This window comes from Trachemys scripta, chromosome 4 (genome assembly GCF_013100865.1).
Source record: "Trachemys scripta elegans isolate TJP31775 chromosome 4, CAS_Tse_1.0, whole genome shotgun sequence".
In the NCBI taxonomy this organism is placed as follows: Eukaryota; Metazoa; Chordata; order Testudines; family Emydidae; genus Trachemys; species Trachemys scripta.
In genome coordinates, this window is record NC_048301.1 from 141,581,638 (window position 1) to 141,603,688 (window position 22,051).

The window sequence follows — 22,051 nt, forward strand, 5'->3', positions numbered from 1 at the left end:
TATAAGCATGATCAGGCTTCAGGAGGAAGATCCTGCGGTGAGGATAAAGAAGGTGCTGGGAGGAGGCCAAGGGGAAGTAGCCCAGGGAGTTGTAGCTGTCACTCAGCTGATACAGGGGACATTGTAGACAGCTTCTATCCACAGGGCCCTGGGCTGGAACCCGGTGTAGAGGGTGGGCCCGGGTTCCCCCATCCCCCCCAACTCCTGATCGGACACAGGAGGAGTTGACCTGCTCTGTGAGACACACCAGAAGGGAAGGTCTAATTTGGAAAGGGACCTGTCCTGTCCCAGACCCACTAGGTGGGACACAGAGACTGCGGGGATTGTTCTCCATTTCCCCCATGCTGGTCAGTGATGAGATGAGCTGAGTGAATGGCAGGTTTGAGACTCTAGCAGAAGTGGCCAAACTGAGGGCTGCCGTGAACCTCTGAGGCGAGCAAATCCGCCAAAAAGCGCAGGACCCACCAAGGCAGAGGAGGAACTTTGTCACAATAGTAAAGTTTCAAAGCTGTATTGTGTCAATGTTCAGTTGTAAACTTTTGAAAGAACAACCATCATATTTTGTTCGAGTTACGAACATTTCAGAGTTACGAACAACCTCCATTCCCAAGGTGTTCATAACTCTGAGATTCTATTGCATTTTACCTCTGTATTTGGCCCTGGTGCGACCCCTGCTGGAATAGTGAGTCCAGTTCTGGTGCCCACAATTCACCAAGGATGTTGATAAATTGGAGAGGGGTCAGAGAAAAGCCATGAGACTAATAAAAGGATTGGAAAACCTGCCTCATAGTGATAGACTCAAGGAGATCAATCTAGTTAAGGGAAGGTTAAGGGGTGACTTGACCCCAGTCTATGAGTACTTATGAGGAGGACAAGTATTTAATATTGGTCTCTTCAGTCTAGCAGATAAAAGGCTAAAACGATCCAATGGCTGAAAGTTGATGCTAGACAAACAAAGGCCGTGTCTACACTAGGGAGCATACAGCGGCACAGCTCTACCGATGCAGATGTACTGATGTAAGATCACTCTTGTAGCTACTCTATGCCGACAGGAAAGAGCTCTCCAGTCAACGTAATCAAACAACCTCAGTGAGCGGTGGTAGCTATGTCAGTGGGAGAAGCTCTCCAGCCGACATAGCATTCTGCACAATACCACTTATGCCAGCGAAACTTATGTCGCTCAGGGGTGTGGTTTTTTCATACCCCTGAGTGACATAAGTTTTGCCTCCATAAGTGGTAGTGCAGACATGGCCTGTGACTGCAAATAAAGCCTACATTTTTAACAGGAAGCCTAATTCACCATTGAAACAGTTTGCCAAGAGTTGTGGTGGATTCTCCATCACTAGACATTTTAAATCGTTATTGGACGTTTTTCTGAAAGATCTGCCATAGTTCAATCAGGAATGTTAATGCAGGGAAGTTCTCCGGCCTGTGTTATCCAGGAGGTCAGACTAGACAATCACAATGGTCCCTTCTGGCCTTGGAATCTGTCAGTCTATGAAGTCTGATCAGACCCTTCTACCCCTACAGGAAGTGCACCCGCTACGGATCAGCATCAGAAAAGCAGATGGAGATAAATCTAGGGCTTCATTTACCAGCGCTAGCTCCACTTATGATATTTATTTTTAAGTGATTTTTAAGATATTTATTTTTAGTCTGGCTCTATGCAAATACAGGGAATGATTTGCATAATATAGCCCTTGAGGGCTAACGAACAGGGAGCAGGTGGTGAGGAGCTGGGAGTCAGGATGCCTGGGTTCTATCACTGGCTTTGGGAGAGGAGTGGGATTTGGTGGGTTAAATCGGGCGGGGTGTGTGTGTGTGGAATTCAGTCCCGTAGCCAAAAGGAGCTGGCCCTTCAGACCCAACCACTGGCCCGTTCTCCATAGGGGAAGCTCTAACTGGTGACTGTATAACCCCTGCAGTGCTGGCACCGAGCCGTGGATTCAGTGTGGAGGTGGAGGGACCCATCACCTTCCAGGAAGCAGCAGCGGGCTTTGGGCAGAGTGTGGTGCAGTTCGGGAGTGCCAGCTCTGGGAGGTAAGGGCTGAATGTGGGCTCAGGGCCCCATAGGACTCCTGCCCAACGCTGAGGGGCTTGTCTGGCTGGGCTGCCCCTCCTGGGACCCACTCCTCTCGGTGTGATGGGGCATCCCCTAAGCCCCCCTCTTCTCTCTCCCTGCAGGCTGATCGTTGGGGCCCCGCTGCAGATGGGAGACGTGAATGAAACCGGCAAAATCTACACGTGCGACCCGGGCTCCAGACGCTGCCAGGAGATCCCCATCCAGAGTAGGGGCACCCTGTGCTATGGGGTGCAGCAATAGGATTGGGGTGGGAGCCAGGACTCCTGGGTTCTGTCCCCAGCTCTGGGAGGGAGTGGGGGTGTTGGGATGGGGTGGGCTCTAGTGGTTAGAGCAGGGGGAGCTGGGAGTCAGGAATTCTCAGTTCTATCCTCCGCTCTGGGACAGGAGTGGAGTTTATTTGCTCAGCCTGGTTTGCATCTCTCCCCTCTCAGGGCCCCTTGATGCCATGAACATGTCCCTCGGTTTGTCTCTGGCTGCCCGAGGCTCCGAGTTCCTGGTAGGTATCACACCCAGAGGAAATGGGTTCTGGGACTGGGATTTGACATTTGCTCCCTCATCATTCCAGGGGACAGCTCCCCCCACAAACCCCACTTCTCATGGATGATAGTGACTTGTCAGTGTCACTGTGACTGGAGCAATGGTGCAGAGGGGCATTTGGGTGATGTCATCATGACTATAGGATAATTGTGCGAGGGCTGTTGGTAACTCCTGTAACTGGAGGGGGGGCACAAGGATGCACTGGAGAATGGTGGTAGCCAGGTATCCTCGCTTTGGCAACAGTGACCGTGAGATGATGTTGTGAGGGATGGAGGCAACTGACTGATGTTGCCATGGTGACAGTGACTGGAAGGAAGCAGGAAGCTGATGTATCAGGAATCAGTGTAACTGGGTTGTCGCCATGGCGACCGTGACTGTGAGTGAATGTAGCAGGGAGTGTGACAACCGGGTAACATTGAAAAGGCAACAGTGACTGGGTGCTGCCATAACAGAGAGTGTGGGAACCAGAGGATGCCCCCATGTGGGTCCCGTCTATCCCAAGGGGGTCCTCCGCCCTGGCAGGGCCTTTCCCTGCATATCCATGGGAGGAGCAGACCCCTGGATCTATCCCCCACCCTCAGTGCTCTGTTCAGAGGGGCATCTACTGAACCCGTGCCTTCTCGTGCCCCAGGTGTGCGGCCCCACGGTGCACCGGGCCTGTGGGGAGAACATGTACATCAATGGCTACTGCTTCCTCCTGGACCAGAGCCTCCGGCAGCACCAGCGCATCCCAGACACCCAGCCAGGTGAGGGGTGACACAGGGGTGTGTGTGGGGGACCTATACCATGGGGTCATGGGTGCGTACAAGGGCCATAGGAAGGTGGAGGGGAGATGGGTCTAGATGGGCCCATGGGCCTGATAGGGGCTCAGATAGCAGGCTAGGTGGGCCCATTGGTTTGATTCAGGATGTCAGTAGGAGCTGGGAGTCAGGACTCCTGGGTTCTGTCACAGCTCTGGGGAAGCGGGGTGGGGAGTATTTTTTTCATCCCAGTGCATGTCATGGTCTATGCTCAGGACCCCTCAGTGGCAGGGATGGGATGATATTGCGACAGAGGGGCCCACTGCTCTGATCTGGGGTTGCAGGGAGGGGGCAGGATACCAGGTTAGATGGACCCATTGGTCTGGTCTAGCTCTTTCTACTGGGTTTTCTCCATGTTTGTGGTGTTGAGTCAGGAGTCGGACGTATTTCTTTCCTGTCCCTGTCAGAGTGCCCCAAACATGTCACAGACATAGTGCTCCTCATCGACGGCTCGGGCAGCATCGCACCTGTGGACTTTGGAAAGATGAAGACGTTTCTCTCTGAGATCATGAAGTGTTTGCACAGCGCTGACACGCAGGTAACAGGCAGAGGCTGAACCCTGACTACTTACCCTGCCCCTCGCAGTCAGTGCTGACCCCCATACCCCAGTGCGGTGCTAGGGGGCGCTGTGCTGCAGGGGGAGCAGTAAAGGATTTTGCATCCAAAACCAGGAAAAAATTCCAACAGAACCAGCTACATCCTCAGCCCTTAACTGAGTCTGATTCCTGCTTTTCTTACCCTGCACCCCTTGGGTTGTTTTTCTCTCTTCTCCCCTACCTCCTCCTGCAGTTCGCCCTCATGCAGTACTCCAATAAATTTGAATTGCACTTCGACTTCATGAAGTACAGGGGGAGTCGTGACCCCGATCACCTTCTCCAGGGGGTTGAGCAGGTTCATGGAACGACGTACACGGCCACAGCCATCCGGAAAGTGGTGTAGGTATTGCCCTGCTCCCCGTGCTGACTCCACAGGGAATGGGCTGTAAGGACATACAAGCTAAGGGATAGGGACCTCAGGACTCCTGGGTTATATCTTCTGCTGTGGGAGGGGACTAGTGGATAGAGCAGGGAGCATCAGGACTCCTGGGCTCTGTCCCCACCTCTGGGAGGGGAGTGGGCACTAGCAGGTTAAAGTGGGGTGGGGATGCTGGGAGCCAGGACTCTATTGAAAGCTCTGAGCCTCTGTTGCTGTGTGACTTTAAGCAAGGAATGTCCGCTCCCCGTGCCTCAGTTTCCCCGTTGGTAAAACGGGGATGTGACAGTGACCTCCTTTGTAAATGACTTTGAGATCGGCAATGCCAAAGCAGTGGATGAGCACTAGGTGTTGTTACGTATCAATAACCCTCCCATGCCTTCCCCACCCCCCTTTTCCAGGCGGGAGCTGTTCACCTCTGGGAGAGGCGCTCGGGATGAAGCCACCAAGGTTCTCATTGTGATCACAGATGGGCAGAAATACAATGACCCACTTTCTTATTTAGAGGCCATCCCCGAGGCTGAGAGAGCTGGAATCATCCGCTACGCCATCGGGGTGAGCCGCGGCCGTGCGAAGAACTAGTTTGGATCTGAGCCAGTGTCTAGGTTCCCATCAGATAAGGGAGAAGAACTGACCCAGGGTTGTAACTGGGTCAACGTGTGACATTATAGGAGAGCTGGATCTCTTCTGTTGTTCAGGTTGAGCAGATCTCTCTAGTTAAAGGTTGGGTTTTCTGCCTGCTCTATGGTCCACGTGCTGACTCATATTGCCATGAAATTTAGTATTCCTTGTGGTTAGGATTAGTGGTCCAAATTTGGGGTTACTTGAACAAGGGGTTCCTGAGATACAGCCCCCCAGTTAAACAGCAAAATTACCCGGGCAGTCTTTTCTGCACACACCTGGGGCTCAAACAACGGTTCTGATCCTCCCCAAACTGGTGTAGGTCACTTGACATTTATCTCTGTGAAACTGCTGAGCTGAACAGATTGAAATGAGCATCAGCAGGAAGATAAAGGGCAAGTCTATGCAGCAAACTTAAGTTGACTTAAGTTACATTGTCAGACAGCCACCACAGTAATTAAATCGTTTTTTCATGTCCACACTCTCCTCCTTCTGTCGGTGGTGCGTGTCCTCACCAGGAGCGCTTGTACCGACTTAACTGTCAGTGTGGAGCATGGTGGGGCACTGACAGCTGAAGGCAATATAAGCAACGCAGTGCCTATACGGACACTACACCGACCTGTCTCCAGTCAGCTAAGTGCACCAGCTCTTACAGAAGTGGAGTTATGAAGTCCGTGTGGTGGATGAGTTACATGGGTGGGAGCTACATTTTAGCGAGGCCACTTACAGAGTTAGGTCGACTTAAGCCTACATCAACAAACTCGGGTTTAGAGTCATAGATTCCCAGGCCAGAAGGGACTTTTGCAATCATCTAGTCTCAGCTCCTGTGCAGCACAGGCCAGAGAACTGCCCCAAATAATCCCTGCTGGAAGTTTGGAACCAGAGCAGATCTCTTAGAAAACCAGCCGGTCCTGTGTTAAATATTGCCAGGGATGGAGAATCCACTGCGGCCCGTGGTGAGCTGCTCCAATGCTTAATTCCCCTCATGGTTAAACCTGACACCTTCTTTCCAATCTGAATGGGTGTAAATTCCGCTTCCAGCCACTGGACCTTATTTGACCTTTGTCTGCCGCTTGTGTCGGGTCCAGCGACCGGGAGGTGCCTGACTCCACCTCTGAACCGACTTCACGCAACCCACCCAGACTAGCGCGGTGGTCCCAGCCCTTCACCTCTCGCCCTGAAGCATCCCCCAGAGACATTGCCCACACTCACCCTCACTACACCCTGGAAATTGAGTCATGAAGGGCCCCAGAGTGCTGACAATCCCCATGGCAAGAAGCCCCCTGTGCCCCACTGCTGATACAACCGACACAACTCAGTGCTGAAATAAGGCAGGCTCCATAACTCCAGGCTCCAGTGGCCCCCCAACCCCCACTCACCGGAGCGGCACATGGCGCTGGCTGAGCCGTGCCTCTCTAGGGCCCAGCAGGGCTTGGTGCGGGTGTATGCTGGTCCAGGGCTCTCGGCTGTGACTGACGCCAATGCCCGGGTCTCCTCCCTCTACTCCGTGAAGGTCGGCCAGGCCTTCTTCAGTGCTGCTGCCCAACAGGAGCTCCATGTGATCGCCTCTAAGCCCAGCAACGAGCATGTCTTCCGGGTGGACAATTTCGACGCCCTCAAGGGCATCCAGAACCAGCTGCAGAAGAAGATCTTTGCCATTGAAGGTACCAGAGCCGGGGGAGGGGCTGCACTGGCCCCGGGGCTCTAGAAATGGGTTTTCAAGGCCGAGATGGGACGGGGAGCAGCTGGGAATCTAGAGCTCAAATAGGCCCCAAATATTCTCTCTTTCCCCATCCAACATCTATCTACTGATCTACCTCCATATATCCCCCAAATGCTTTTCTCATCCAGGAGCCCATGAGCAGGGGACTTGCTGGCTCCAGGGGTTGAGGAATGGGATACGGGGCCTTTTCTCTAGGGGGCGCTGGATCCAATCCAGCCTCGAGGTGGGGAGAAGGGCTGGCTCAGGGAATGGGACACGGGGCCTTTACCGTCTATGATGGTCTCTCCCGTGTCTGTCTGTCTGTCTCTCCCCCCAGGCACCCAGTCCCAGAGCGGCAGCTCCTTCCAGCTGGAGATGTCTCAGGAAGGATTCAGCTCCCTGCTGTCCCCTGTGAGTGATACCGGGCCCCAGGGCATGTCCCATGCTGCTATGCGCTGGGGCCCTGACAGCGCTTTCAAGCTAAGAAGGAGCTGGTTGGCTTAGTGCTTGCAGGAGAGACAACCCTTTACTAGCCCAGAATGCTGCGGGAGCTATGCAGGGGGCACCCTCCCCTCCCACTCAGGGCGGGCACTAGGGGGCTCTATGCTGCAGCATGTGGTGTGGGGACCCAGTAGGGGATGCTCACTCCCCTGGCCATCAGCACTGACCTCAGTGTCCCAGCACGATTCTAGGTGGCGCTGTGCTGCAGGTGGTGGCCTTGTCTAGTAATTACATTCTGTGCTGCATTTCCTGTAATCAGTCCCCTTTGCCGTGTGTGTCGGTTTAGGCAGGGCCTGTGCTGGGAGCGGTGGGAGCCTATGACTGGTCCGGTGGGATATACCTGTACGGGAGCGGCGGGGAGCCGAGTTTCATCAACGTATCCAGAACCTCCACTGACATGAATGATGCTTACCTCGGTAAGAACAACCCACCGAGCTTCCCTTACCTATTTAAACAGCCCTCCCTCCCCGTCCCACCCCAGAGGTGGCTGTATGTCAGTGCAAGATGAGTAATCCCAGTATAAACAGTCCCCACAACTGACCCCAGAGGTGGCTGCATCTCAGTTCTCTGAAAGTTCTGTGCAGCACTGTTGTATGGCTGTTTCCCATCTCACCTCCCCACTTCCCTCTCTTCTTTTGAGGTTATTCATCTCAGGTCATCACAGCCAATGGGCAGAGCAGCTACGTGGTCGGGGCCCCTCGCTACCAACACACCGGCAAAGTCATCCTGTTCAGCCGAGATACCAAGGGCAGAAAATGGAAACGCAGATCGGAGCATTTGGGAGAGCAGGTATGGGGATGTTACAGGTAAAGTGCCGTGTTGATGTGAGAGAGAGGGGGCTGGAGGAAGCCTGTAAGATTTTGACATCGTGTAATATTTGTGTTTGGATTCATCTTCAGGAACGATTCAGTCAGAGAGCCTCAGGCAGGGGAAAAACTTGACTGGTTTAGGGAATTGCACCACAGCTGACATTCAGCATCTCTCCAATATCACACTGCTGTTACCTTCACTTACAGTCTAGATAGAACTCATGAGACTGATACAGACAGAGGCCCAGACCCACCAAGGGACTTGGGTGTTGTGATGCTGTAGGGAGGCTCCTATCCCTGCCAGTGATCCATGAAGGGGGGGAAAATAGGTGCTCTTCCACCTATCCCACATGTCAGACCTCATCCAGTAGGCACGCTCAGAGCCACCAAGGTCTTCACAAACCAGCCATAGAAGAAAAGGGAGGCCCTCCCTTGTAGCCTGGGGGTTAGAGTCTTCACCTAGGACATAGAGCAACCCCTAGTTTGAATCCCTGCTTTGCCTGATGAGGAAGAAAGCTTTAACCAGGGCTCCGCCATCTCTCAGGGAGTGCCCTGACTGATGGGCTGTAGGCTGGTTGTGATTTGCACACATTCTGCAGCCCAACTGATATTTAATTAGTCAATTAAAGTGGAACAACTTAAACAGGAGTGACTGAGGGAGCCCACAGCTGAGGGATTAGAGTACTGACCTAAGAAATAGGAGATCCCTGTTCAAGTTCTCCTCTGACCACACATACTAGATGGTGCCCTGCAGGTGGAGGAGCACCTGTCTTCCCCCAGTTTGTGGATCATGCTGGGGTGTGGTGTGAAACGGGCAACTGGCTGCTTAGAGTAAGACAGCAGTGCACATGCCCTGCCCTTGAGGCAGCAACATAAGGAGCTTGTACTGCAAAAATGTAGGTGCTAAGTCAGGTTAGGCACCTATAGGGGTCAGCAGCAGCCATGCACAGGTTTTATGGATCACAGTGGCACCTAAATCTGGGGGTTAGGCACATAAGCACCTTTGTGGATCTGGGCTAGAGATACTCGGGCAAGGAAAATAATATTACTAGTGATATTAACAGTGTCTGAAAAGGATCACTCTACAGTAACAAAGTGAATTTCTCCAAGATCTAACTGCCTATACATTCCAGCTGAACAGAACTTATAACAGTGACTCAGTCAGTGAATAAACTTTACTCGTGTTAGTACAATCTCTAAAAAGAATTGCACCACAATTAGCATTCAGCATCTCTCCATGATATAACTGCCTATATGTTCAAGAACACTTACAGCGATAGCGCCACCTGCTGTGCATCAGGAGGGTGAGTCTAAGGATGGAATGAGTATTGGGACTGAATTCTTATCCCCATAAGGTGAGAAGGGTCCCAGTGGGAGAAGAAGCAGGAGGTGCTTAAATTGAAGGGGTGACTTATCTGCCTCTTCAGATTGGCTCATATTTTGGGGGTACACTGTGTGCTGTGGACCTCAACAGAGATGGGAACACGGACCTGGTTCTAATCGGAGCCCCCATGTACTATACACCCCTGAATGGAGGACGAGTCTACATCTGCCTGATTAACTGGCCGGTAAGAAACAGGATGGAGCCAGGGGGAAGATGGATGGCCTGGGGGTTCTACTTTTCCTGCACTGCCATGGGGTTAAGTATCAGAGGGGTAGCCGTGTTAGTCTGAATTTGTAAAAAGCAACAGAGGGTCCTGTGGCACGTTTAAGACTAACAGAAGTATTGGAGCATAAGCTTTCATGGGCGAATGCCCACTTCATCAGACGCAAGTAATGGAAATTTCCAGAGGCAGGTATAAATCAGTATGGAGATAACGAGGTTAGTTCAATCAGGGAGGGTGAGGTGCTCTGCTAGCAGTTGAGGTGTGAATACCACGGGAGGAGAAACTGCTTCTGTAGTTGGATAGCCATTCACAGTCTTTGTTTAATCCTGATCTGATGGTGTCAAATTTGCAAATGAACTGGAGCTCAGCAGTTTCTCTTTGGACTCTGGTCCTGAAGTTTTTTTGCTGTAAGATGGCTACCTTTAAATCTGCTATTGTGTGGCCAGGGAGGTTGAAGTGTTCTCCAACAGGTTTTTGTATATTGTCCTTCCTGATATCTGACTTGTGTCCATTTATCCTCTTGCGTAGTGACTGTCCAGTTTGGCCAATGTACATAGTAGAGGGGCATTGCTGGCACATGATGGCATATATAACATTGGTGGACGTGCAGGTGAATGAGCCGGTGATGTTGTAGCTGATCTGATTAGGTCCTGTGATGGTGTTGCTGGTGTAGATATGTGGGCAGAGTTGGCATTGAGGTTTGTTGCATGGGTTGGTTCCTGAGTTAGAATTGTTATGGTGCGGTGTGTGGTTGCTGGTGAGAATATGCTTAAGGTTGGCGGGTTGTCTGTGGGCGAGGACTGGCTTGCCTCCCAAGGTCTGTGAAAGTGAGGGATCATTGTCCAGTTGTAGATCACTGATGATGCGTTGGAGAGGTTTAAGCTGAGGACTGTAGATGATGGCCAGTGGAGTTCTGTTGGTTTCTTTTTGGGGCCTGTCTTGTAGCAGGAGGCTTCTCGGTACACGTCTGGCTCTGTTGATTTGTTTCTTTATTTCCTTGTGTGGGTATCATAGTTTTGAGAATGCTTGGTGAAGATCTTGTAGATGTTGGTCTCTGTCTGAGGGGTTGGAGCAGATGCGGTTGTACCTCAGCGCTTGGCTGTAGACGATGGATCGTGTGGTGTGTCCGGGGTGGAAGCTGGAGGCATGAAGGTAGGCGTAACGGTCGGTGGGTTTTCGGTATATGGTGGTGTTAACGTGGCCATCGCTTATTTGTATTGTGGTGTCTAGGAAGTGGACCTCCCATGTAGATTGGGCCAGGCTGAGGTTGATGGTGGGGTGGAAGCTGTTGAAATCATGGTGGAATTCTTCCAGGGTCTCCTTCCCATGGGTCCAGATGATGAAGATGTCATCAATGTAGCGTAGGTAGAGAAGGGGCGTCAGTGGACGAGAGCTGAGGAAGCGTTGTTCCAGGTCAGCCATAAAAATGTTGGCATATTGTGGGGCCATGTGGGTACCCATAGCGGTGCCACTGGTCTGGAGGTATATATTTGTGCGTGAGGATAAAGTCACAGAGCTCAGCAACAAGCTGTGCTGTGTCATCATCAGGGATACTGTTCCTGACGGCTTGTATTCCATCTGTGTGTGGGATGTTTGTGTAGAGAGCCTCTACATCCATGGTGGCTAGGATGGTGTTTTCTGGGAGGTCACCAATGCATTGTAGTTTTCTCAGGAAATCTGTGGTGTCATGGAGATAACTGGGAGTGCTGGTGGCGTAGGGTCTGAGTAGGGAGTCCACATATCCAGATAGTCCTTCAGTGAGAGTGCCAATGCCCGAAATGATGGGGCGTCCAGGGTTTCCAGGTTTGTGGATCTTGGGTAATAGATAGAATAACCCCGGTTGGGGCTCTAAGGGTATGTTGATTTGTTACTGTGTTAGTGTAGGGAGTGGATGGTGCAGTTTCTTAGTGTATTCCTCAGTGGGATCTGAGGAAAGTGGCCTGTAGAATTTGGTATTGGAGAGTTGTCTGGCAGCCTCCTTCTGGTAGTCAGACCTGCTCATGATGACAACACCACCTCCTTTATCAGCCTCTTTGATGATAATGTCAGGGTGGTTTCTGAGGCTGTGGATGGCATTGCGTTCTGCACGACTTAGGTTATAAGGCAAGCGGTGTTGTTTTTCCACAATTTCTGCCTGTGCACGTCGGCGGAAGCATTCTATGTATAGGTCCAGACTGTCATTTCGACCCTCAGGAAGAGTCCACGTGGAGTTCTTCTTCCTGTGTTGTTGGTGGGAGGGTATCTGTGTATCAGTGCACTGTTCAGTGTTATGTTGAAAGTATTCTTTGAGTCAGAGGCGGCGAAAGTAGGCTTCCAGATCACCACAGAACTGTATCAGGTTCGTGGGGGTGCTGGGGCAAAAAGAGAGTCCCCGAGATAGGACAGACTGTTCTGCTGGGTTGAGTGTGTAGCCATGGGGTTGTGATGCTGGGAAAATTAGCATGGGAGTAGCAGGCGTGGGGAGGATCCTTAGGGGACACTCTTCCCTGCTACTCAGTGCTGGCCCCAATGCCCCAGAGCGGCACCAAGGAACTCTGTGCTGGAGAGAGGGAAGCGGGGGTCAGTAGGGGCAGGGATACTCTCTGCTGGGCATCAATGCTGATCCTTTCCCCATGTGTCTCTTTGGATGGGGCCTGCAGGGGATGACACTGAACTGCAGCAAGACACTGCAAGGACAGACAGGGGAGGCGTTCGGTCGCTTCGGGGCCAGCATGTCCGAAATCGGGGACATCAGTGGGGAAGGACGGACAGATGTGGCCATCGGGGCCCCACTGGAGAACAGCAATCATGGGGCCTTGTACATCTTCCATGGGGAAAAGGGAGGCCTCAGTCCCCATTACAGACAGGTGAGCCCAGCTCCTGCGGGGAGGGGTCACCACAGAGCCCCGAAGAGACATAATGGGGCCCCAGAGCCCCCTAGTACCTATTAGCCCATAGCTGCTGCTTTCCCATCCCTCACCCTCCACTGCCCCCTAGTGCCCATTATACAGTACAGCCGCCCCTTTCCCATCCCTCACCCTCCGCTGCCCCCTAGTTCCCGTTATACGGTACAGCCTCCCCTTTCCCATCCCTCACCCTCCACTGTCCCCTAGTGCCCATTATACAGTACAGCCACCCCTTTCCCATCCCTCACCCTCCGCTGCCCCCTAATCCCCATTATACAGTACAGCCGCCCCTTCCCCATCCCTTACTGCTCTCTCTGCTCCACAGCGTATAGAGGGGTCGCTGTTTCCCAGCGGGCTGCACTACTTTGGCCAGGCCATCAGTGGCGGGACAGACCTCACAGGGGATGGACTGCCAGACATCGCGGTGGGAGCACAAGGGCAGGTCCTGCTGCTGAGGTGAGTTACTCTGTTGTTGCACTGCTCCACATGACAGTCTCAGGCCTTGTCTACACTACAGAGTTGTTTTGAGAGAAGTTATGTCAATGAGCAAGAAGCGCTATAATTTCATCGCTATTCCATGTTCACACTATGCTCCTAGTGTCGGCAGAGCACGTCCACACTTGGTGCTCTAGGATTGACAGTGAGAGTAGTGCACTGTGTGGGTATCTATCCTAGTATGCGACTCGCCACATACTGCTGCTAGAAGTTATGGGAAGGCGGAGTGGATCGCAGCACCTCATGGGTGCTAGCTCAATGTCCCATGATGCATTATTTTCTGTCCCAGCATTCCATGGTCTTCCAACCACTTTTAGCGGCATTTTTAACACCCCTTGTTGATTGTGTCCCTGCCATCTCTGTGTGAAAGTATGGATCCTGCAATGCTCTCTACTGTTGTGGTCACTGTTGTGAACACATCACAGCTGGTCATGCAGTATATCATGAGCACTTAATCTGAACAGGAATCAGTGTTGCCTGACCTGCTGTGTGCCATGGAAAGAAGCAACACCAGGTTACTTTTGGCATTCATGGAGCAGCTGAACAAGGTGGATCATCGCTTTGGGGCTCAGGAAAGAAGCACTGAGTGGTGGGATCACATTGTTATACAAATCTGGGTTGACGAGCAGTGGCTGCAGAACTTCCAGATGCAGAAATCCCCTTCCTGGAACTGTGGGCAGAGCTTGCCCAAGCACTGTGGTGCAAGGACACCAAAATGAGAGCAGCCCTCTCAGTGGAGAAGCGCATGGTGATTGCTGTGTGGAAACTGACGACTCCAGGCTGCAACCACTCACTCGCGAATCAGTTTGGAGTCAGGAAGTCGACCATGGGTGTTGTGTTAACCCAAGTGTGCAGGGTCATTAATCGCATCCTGCTATGAAGAACCGTCACTCTTGGCCATGTGGGTGAAATAGTGGATGGCTTTATGGATGTGGGATTCCCAAACTGCAGCGCGGCGCATATTCCAGTTTGGCCCAGGACCATCTCGCGATGGAGTATATCAATAGAAAAGGGCACTTCTCCATGGTATTGCGGGCACTTGTTGATCACTGCAGGCATTTCACTCCAGGAACGTGCATGATGCACACATCTTGAAGAACACTGGTCTGTACAGAAAGCTGCAAGCAGGGACTTCCTTTCCACACCAGAAGATTCCAGTGGGGGATCTTGAAATACCCATAGTGATCCTGGGAGACCCAGCTCACCCCTTACTCCCATGGCTCATGAAGCCTTACACGGGGAAACCTGGACAGCAGCAAGGAGTGCTTCAACAATTGGCTGAGTAGATGGAGAATGACCCTGGAATGTGCTTTGGCAGATTAAAAGTGTGCTGGCGATGCCTTTATGGCAGGTTAGATCTAAGTGAGATGACCATTTCAATGGTCATAGCTGACTGCTGCACTACTGCACCCTCCATAATCTTTGTGAGGCTAAGGGTGAAAATTTTCCCCTGGGGTGGATTGCTGAAGCAGATCACCTGGCTGTTGATTTTGAGAAGCCTGGTACCAGGGCTATTAGAGGGGCACTATGGGGTCAGGGGGTCAATTTCAATCAGGGAGGCTTTGAGGCAAGATTTTGAGACTGCGAACCAGTAATGTGTATTTCTATACAGCAATATGCCATGCTTCATTTAACTCAGTTATCTTATTTGGCCTCGCACTTGTGATTCCTGACTGGGATTTGTAGTAAGCAAATGATTAGAATGCATATATACATTACTAGCAGCAACAATCACTGTGTATAGGCATGGGCGGTTGGGGGGGCTAGCCCCTGCCCAGCCTGCCCCGTCTGCTCAGGGCCCTACCCCTCCCATCCCCAACAGAGCCCAGAGGCCCACCCCTCCCTCCCCCCACAAGCCCTGGTCTGCCTGACTGCCTCCAGACCCGGAACACCGGGTGGAACCCCCCCCCAAACCTCAGAACACTGGACGGGTGGGCAGTGCGCCCCTTGGAGCACTGGGCGGGTGGACAGCACATCCCCGGCCGCCCAGCCCAGGAGCAGCAGATGAGCAGCCAACACGTCCCCTCCCCAGACCAGGAGTAATAGGCGAATGAGCACCCCCAGGCCTGGAGCAGCAGGTGAATGGGTAGAGAGCCCCACCGGAGCACCATGCGGGTGGGCAGTGGGTTCCCCTCCTAAGCCCTGGAGCACCAGGTGGACAGGCAGTGCTTTCCGCCCCCTATCCCCGGAGCACCAGGTGGGTGGGCAATGTGTCCCCCCCCCATCCCAGAGCACCTGGCGGGCAGTGCAGCTCCCAGCCCCTGAGCACTGGGCGGGTGATACAAGCACCAGCTCCAGCTGCCTGGCATCTCTGGCCGGAGGCCGCCCCCACTTGCCCCAGCCCCAGGCTGGGCCCCGGCCAAGGGGGAAGAGTCACAGCAGAGTGCGGCAAGAGGGGACCTGCGGGTGAAGCGTGGGCAGGGCCATGCAGGGCTGCTTGGGGAGGCTCAGCCTTCCCCAGCCTTGATACCCGCTGCCCATGTCTGTAGGACACAAATAAAGTGCGGTTATCTTTCAGAGAGTTTGTTTTTATTAAATGCCAATTAACACACAAAAGGCTTGGTGGGAAGGGAGATAAGAGTCAGGGCTGGCTCCAGGCACCAGCTTAACAAGGGGCGGCCAAGGGAGAGGGGTGGCACCTGCGGCAATTCGGGGGCGGCAGGTCCCTCACTCCCTCTAGGAGCGAAGGACTTGCCGCTGAACTGCCGCCGCCAATCGCGGCTTTTTTTTTTCCAATTGCCGTACCTCCAGGGTAGTTTGCTAGAGATCTCTCTGGAGGATTCCCAACACCCTGTTCTGCTGCACTGCTAAGCTGCACAGGGAAATGTGCAGCACACAGAACACAGCAAGTCTTGCACATTTCTATCTCTTTCTTTGCTGACTACAATAGTATTCAGAGCAAAGGACAGCTGTTCGCCATGTAATCGAGCAGTAGCTGCTCAAAAGGATCACTTACCAGGGATCTCTTTTCCTGCATCGTTCTCACCAGAGACGGACTGCCTGGACTGTCTACACCCCTCCTGAGTGGAAAAGAGCTCCTGACTCACCATGGTACTGGACCCTAACGTGGGGTCCACAATATCCTGCAACTTGACCTCCTCATCCACGACTTTGTCCTCAGGGTTAGATCCACTTTCCGTTTTCTCCCACCCCACCAATGTGTCCATGGGGCTCTTAGCAGTGGAGGTGGGGTCATCACCGAGGATGGTGTCCAACTCCTTGTAGAAGCAGCAGCTCTTGGGCGCAACACCAGAGTGAGGGTTTGCCTCTCTTGCCTTCTGGTACACTTGCCTCAGCTCCTTTATCTTCGCTCTGCACTGCACCGTGTCCAGATTTGTAGCCCTTCTCACAGAAGCCATGAGAAATGTGCCCCTAGGTCTTGAAGTTCCTATGGCTGTAGCGGAGCTAGGACTGGACAGTCTCCTCTCACAATATACTCAGCAGATCCTACAGCTCCACAGTGGTCCAAGTGGGAGAGTGTCTGCCACGTGGAACTGCCATGGTCAGCTGGGGAGATGCCATGTGAGCTCTCCACACTGAGCAAACAGCAAGTGGAACTTCAAAAATTCCTGGGCCTTTAAAGGAGGAGGGTGGATGCTTGTTTAGGTGGCCGCAGAGCAGCGGGGTTCGAACTGCTGATTAGAGCAGTCAGGACGTAGAGTTCACAACTTTCTAGTCGCACGGAACCAAACACCTGCACCTTCACCGCAGCCCCCACCACCCATCACTACATTCCCCCTCCCTCAGTGTCTCACTCTCCTCCACCCTCACTGACTTTCACTGGGGTGGGGCAGGGGTTGGGGTGCGGGAGGGGGTGAGGGTTTTAACTGGGAGTGCGGGCTCCAGGGTGGGGCCAGAAATGAGGGGTTCAGGATGCAGAAGGGGGCTCCGGGCTGGGGCAGGGAGTTGGGCTGTGTGAGGGGGTTAAGGGGTGAGGGCTGTGGCTCAGGTATGGGCTCTGAGGTGGGGCTGGGGATGAGAGGTTTGGGGTGCAGGAGGGGGCTCCAGGCTGGGGGGTTGGGTCGAGGGATTAGGAGTGAGGGAGGGGTCTGTGGGTTGAGGCAGAGGGTTGGCGTGCAGGAGGGGATGAGGGCTCTGGGCTGAGTTTGCTAGCTCTGGGGTTGAGCTGTTGATGAGGGGTTTGGGGTACAAGCAGTGGTTCCGGGTTGGGGGGGGCAGGGGCTGGGGTGTGGACTTACCTTGGGCAGCTCCTGCTCAGAAACAAGAAGCAGGTCTGGTTCCTAGGTGAGCGGGGCTAGCAGGCTCCCCATGCCGCTCTCGCCCGCAGGCACTGCCCCCTCAGCAATGCTGGAGCTGGGGCTCGGGGCAGAGGCACTGCACAGAGCCCCGTGGCCCCCCACCTAGGACAGGTAGGGACTAGCCTGCCTTAAAGCTGCAGTACTGCCAACTGGACTATAACGGCCCGGTCGGCAGTGCTGACCGGAGCCACCAGGATCCTTTTTCCACCAGTTGTTCCAGTCAAAAACTGGATACCTGGTCACCCTATCAGGAAGGGCATTGTGGGAAACCTCCGGGAGGCAAATTATAGCGACATAACCAAACACAGTCTTTAAACTGGCACTTTGTCAACAAAACTTTGCCGCAAAAAGCACCATGACTCTCGTTGAGGTGGTTTTATGTTGTTGGCAAAACAGGAGAGTTTTATCGCCAAAAGTCGCATTCTACTGTGTAAACCTCCACTGTTTTGTGGACAAAAGCTGCCTTTTGTAGAAAAAAAAACACTATAGTGTAGACAAGACCATAGTATACTGTTTGAGTGTGACTGCTGCCCCCGCTGGAGAATGGCACAATGACCACTCTGCTGCTCCCTTCTCTGCCCCGCAGCATCTCCTCTAGCAGAGCTGCATGTCCATAACCAATCTCCCTAGGGTGCTGTGAGCACATCCAGGCTGGGTGGGAGGCTCTGGGGAGGGAGGGGGCCTGGCCCCATTGCAGAGAGCAGCTGGGTGATGGTTCTATTCCCCACATGGCAGGTCCCGGCCGGTGCTCAGAGTCGGGGTCTCCATCAGCTTCCAGCCCTCCACGATCCCCACCTCGGCCTTCGACTGCCAGGGGCAAGAGCAGCTCAACACAGAGGCCAGCAGGGCAGAGGTCTGCTTCACCGTCACTAAGAGCACCATGGACAGCCTAGGTCAGACCAAACCCACCACTGGCTCGCCTCCCCCCCGAGCCAGTCCCCTGCCCCGGGGATCGATCGGAACCAGCGCCCCCAAGAGGGGAAAGGCCCCGTGTCCCATTTCCCCTTGAGGTTCCCGGTCTCAGTGTCTCTCTGTCCCTCGTTTCCCCTCCCCCGTAGGCGACAGGATCTCCAGCATCATCCAGTACAGCCTCGCCCTGGACCCCGGGCGGACGAAGATCCGAGCCGCCTTCGACTCCACCGGCCCCGTCCTGAGCAGGGAGCTGCGGCTCGGCATCGAGAAGAGATGTGAGACGTATCGGATAACGTTACCTGTGAGTGTGTGTGGGGGGTCCTGGCTCTTTTCCCTCCCACTGTGTCTGCCCCTTGCTCCCAAATCACCCAGAGAACAAATCTCTCTCTGGGTCCCACACAACCCCCAGTCCCCCTTTTCCGTCAGGGGACCGAAGTGTCTCTCTGTTTCCCCAGCTCTGCCCAGAGGACACCGTGACCCCCATCACCCTGCACCTCAACTACAGCCTGACGGGGGAGCCCATCACTGCTGCCAGCCGCCTCAGACCCATCCTGAGCGAGGACTCTGCGCCGGTGTCTGCAGGCTCGGTAAGGTGCCAGAGCCAGGCCCCGCAGTGGGTCTGCTGCAGGGATCGAACCAGTGACCGCGGGGTTTGAAAACAAGAGTCTGGAAAATTAAGTGGCAACAGCAGCCTCCCAAACCCCTGTACTCAGTGCAGCCACTAGAGGGCAACAAAGATGGATGCTGAGTTTGCCTTGGCATCTGTCCTCCCTGGGAACACTCCAACCTCTCCTCAAAGCTCCCAAAATTTCTGTCCAAAACACAAAATATTTTGGCTAAAAAAAATGATTTTTGCTGGACAATTTTCAATACTTATTTTGGCCAGGGTCCCCTAGAGGGGACAGACTCCATGTCCTGGTCCCCATCCCCCTGAGCCAGCCAGTCCTCCAGCCATGGCACCACTATAAGTGTGAAATCGCTGCTGGGCAGAGGGTGAGGAGGAAGAGTTTGTCTGGGGGTGGGGGGGACTGATGATAGGCTTAGCTGTCCCCCTGTGCAAGGGACTGGCAGGTGCTGGGGTAACAGGAGGGTCCCTGGGTCCCTGCAGTGTCGCTTCGGCAGGTGGTGCTGCAGCCCCCTCCCCACCCACTCTGATCCTGCTCTCCTGCGTCTCCCCCCCAGCTCCCGTTTCAGAAGGACTGTGGCATGGATGGCCGCTGTGATGACCAGTTAGAAATCTCCTTCAATTTCTCTGGGTAAGTGACTGAATCCTGCCCCCAAAACGCCTACCACGGTGGGATGCGTCTGGCTTGATCACACCTCGGATCTTCAACATCCAGCTGGAGATCTTGTCAGATTTCCAGTTCTGATGGATCCTGGGTGGGGGGGTGTGAAGGGTTGCCCCTCCCCCCGCTCCGGGCTTTCCCCTGATGTACTGGGGTACCACTGAGCCAGCTGGTTCCACCAGCTTGGGCTCCTTTATACTGTTCTGGTGGGCCAGGCCCTCAAGCCTCCTCCAGCACACACCCAGGTGGGGACACACCCAGCTGCAGAAAGACACAGACACTGAAACCAGCTCTGCCTGGGAAGACCCAGCTCAGGAATAGCCCAGCACTCAAGTACACAACCTCAGAAGTGTAAACCCAAAATGGTATTGTCTTGCACTGCACAGAAAACTGTACAGCGTAAGCTCATGAAAATCGCCCCCTCCCTCAATGGGGAGGATGATATGCACAGCTTTTTGCCCCCCAGTTATGAATTGCACAAACTGGTTTAGAAAAAACAAACACAAGTTTAACAACTACAAAGGATAGATTTTAAGTGATTATAAAGGATAGCAAACAGATCAAAGCAGATTACTGAACAAATAAACAGACATGCAGACTAAGCTTAATACACGAAAGAAACTGGCTACAAGTAGTAATTTCTCACCCTAAGCGTTGTTTTAAGCAGGTTGCAGAGTTTCTTGTAGACAAACCGCTCTTGCTTGCAGTTTAGAACCCCAGATATTCCTTTCACAGGCCAGACACCTCCTAGCCTGGGTCCAGTCCTTTCTTTCTCAAATCAGTCTTAGATATTTTCAGTAGTCATCTTGAGCGAGGATTCAGTGGAGATCTGGCCCTGATTAACTCACTTCCCTGCCTTACATAGGACTTACATGTGGTGGGAATCCTTTGTTTCTCTGTTTGATCCCCATGCCCTATTTGTGGAAAAATACTAGCAGTCCAAGATGGAGTCCAGTACCAGGAGACATGATCACATGACCCTGCAGTGTCAAAGCAGCCATAAATCCTCAAGAAGACTTTCCAGGAAGGTGGGAGATTAGCATCTTCAAAGTCCTATTGTTCTTGTGAAAGTTACTAGTGACCCCCCCTTAACAGCTAGCAGCCGTTATGTCAGCCAGCGGCCATCAGGGGGAAGCAAACACCTCAAGTACACAGTAGCCTGAACTTTTCAACTGTCTTCCCTTTCAAGGCCTTAAGGTAGTTGAAGCTGGTCCCAAGCCGGTTTTCATTAACCAGATAGCAAAAGCACGGGTCTGACAACCACCAATCAAGTGTTAACACGGCAAGGGCCTTTGTCTAAATGTGTGTAAAAAATCTGTAAAATATGTGTAAAACAAAGTCTTTGTACCAAGGTGCAAAGCTCTCCTTTCTTCTGCAAAATAAAGCAACTCTTCCTTATCCCTGGCTGGCTGTTATTAGCTCTCAGCTAGGTGAACCCAATATTACGGTAACATTCTCTCTAATGACCCATTGACTAACCAGCCAGACTGATTGCATTTTCGCTGGTGGGCATTCCCCAGGTGCAAACCCACTTGTAATTGTTACATAGTCAATATTCCTAACTTCAGATACAGAAATGATACATGCATACAAATAGGGCAATCACATGCAGTAAATCATCACCTTTCCAATGATACTGCACATGACCCATCTTGCATAAAATACAACTTAGTTATGCCATATTCATATCACAACATTATCTTTATAAAGAATATGGAGTGTAGGGTCACAGGGTGCACTGCTGTGAGGAAGATGCACCCCTGGAAGGTCACAGTGCTGGGCTCCCCGGCTGGGCACTGCTAGAAGTTCACAGAGCGGCCAGGGAGCTGCCTTGAGGAAACTCACCCCTTTCTCCCCCCTTAGCTTGAGCACCCTGGTGGTGGGGGTCACCCCTGAACTCAGCACCACCGTCTCCATCCAGAACCGCGGGGAGAATTCCTACAGCGCCACGGTGCAGTTCTTCTACCCGGCCGCGCTGTCCTACCGCCGGGTCCTGCTGCTCCAGGTACCCCAACGTACACCGGGCATGAGGGGCAGGCTCTGCAGGGGGCGCCATGCTGCAGGGAGTGTACAGGGAGCTAAGCAGGAGGTGCTCTGCTACACGGAGTGGGCTGGGGGCTCGTGAGGGGTGCTGATCTTTAGAGAGCGGGCAGAGGGCTTGGTGGGGGCGCCGGGCTGCAGGGAGCAGGTGGGGGACTCGCCAGGGGTGCTGAGTTGCAGGGAGCAGGCAGGGTGCTCGCCAGGGTGCTAAGCTGTGGTGAACGGATGGGGGCTTGGCAGGGGTGCTGTGGGCTGCGTCTCTCATTGGCTGGTCCCTGTGCTCAGTCTAACAGGAGGGCCATGGCCATTAAGTGCAGCTCGGCCGTGAGCTCCGAGGAACAGACTCAAAGGAACAGCACCTGCCACATCAACCACCCCATCTTCTGGAGTGGAGCTGAGGTAGGGATGGGCCTTGGACATCCTCCCACAACTCAAGACCATGCCCCAGCCCTGAGCCCTCTCCCACACCCTGAACTCCTCTTTTCTAGCCCCACCCCAGAGCCCACATGCCCAGCTTGTGTCCTCACCCAACCCCGTGCCCC

General features: G+C 53.3%; 1 protein-coding gene across 1 annotated transcript in view; it reads left to right on the plus strand.

The window, feature by feature from the left end:
• LOC117876233 (integrin alpha-D-like) overlaps positions 1–22,051 on the plus strand; it is a 38,513-nt gene that overhangs the window by 12,031 nt on the left and 4,431 nt on the right. Inside the window, exons 2-21 of the mRNA XM_034768179.1 lie at positions 1,926–2,040; positions 2,185–2,288; positions 2,515–2,579; positions 3,252–3,366; positions 3,828–3,958; positions 4,210–4,355; positions 4,794–4,947; positions 6,527–6,677; positions 7,053–7,126; positions 7,503–7,632; positions 7,857–8,005; positions 9,453–9,593; positions 12,272–12,478; positions 12,843–12,973; positions 18,007–18,164; positions 18,330–18,484; positions 18,639–18,770; positions 19,366–19,439; positions 21,333–21,474; positions 21,795–21,908. Coding sequence (XP_034624070.1) covers positions 1,926–2,040; positions 2,185–2,288; positions 2,515–2,579; positions 3,252–3,366; positions 3,828–3,958; positions 4,210–4,355; positions 4,794–4,947; positions 6,527–6,677; positions 7,053–7,126; positions 7,503–7,632; positions 7,857–8,005; positions 9,453–9,593; positions 12,272–12,478; positions 12,843–12,973; positions 18,007–18,164; positions 18,330–18,484; positions 18,639–18,770; positions 19,366–19,439; positions 21,333–21,474; positions 21,795–21,908 — 2,588 coding nt within the window. The remainder of the gene's footprint in view (positions 1–1,925; positions 2,041–2,184; positions 2,289–2,514; positions 2,580–3,251; positions 3,367–3,827; positions 3,959–4,209; positions 4,356–4,793; positions 4,948–6,526; positions 6,678–7,052; positions 7,127–7,502; positions 7,633–7,856; positions 8,006–9,452; positions 9,594–12,271; positions 12,479–12,842; positions 12,974–18,006; positions 18,165–18,329; positions 18,485–18,638; positions 18,771–19,365; positions 19,440–21,332; positions 21,475–21,794; positions 21,909–22,051) is intronic.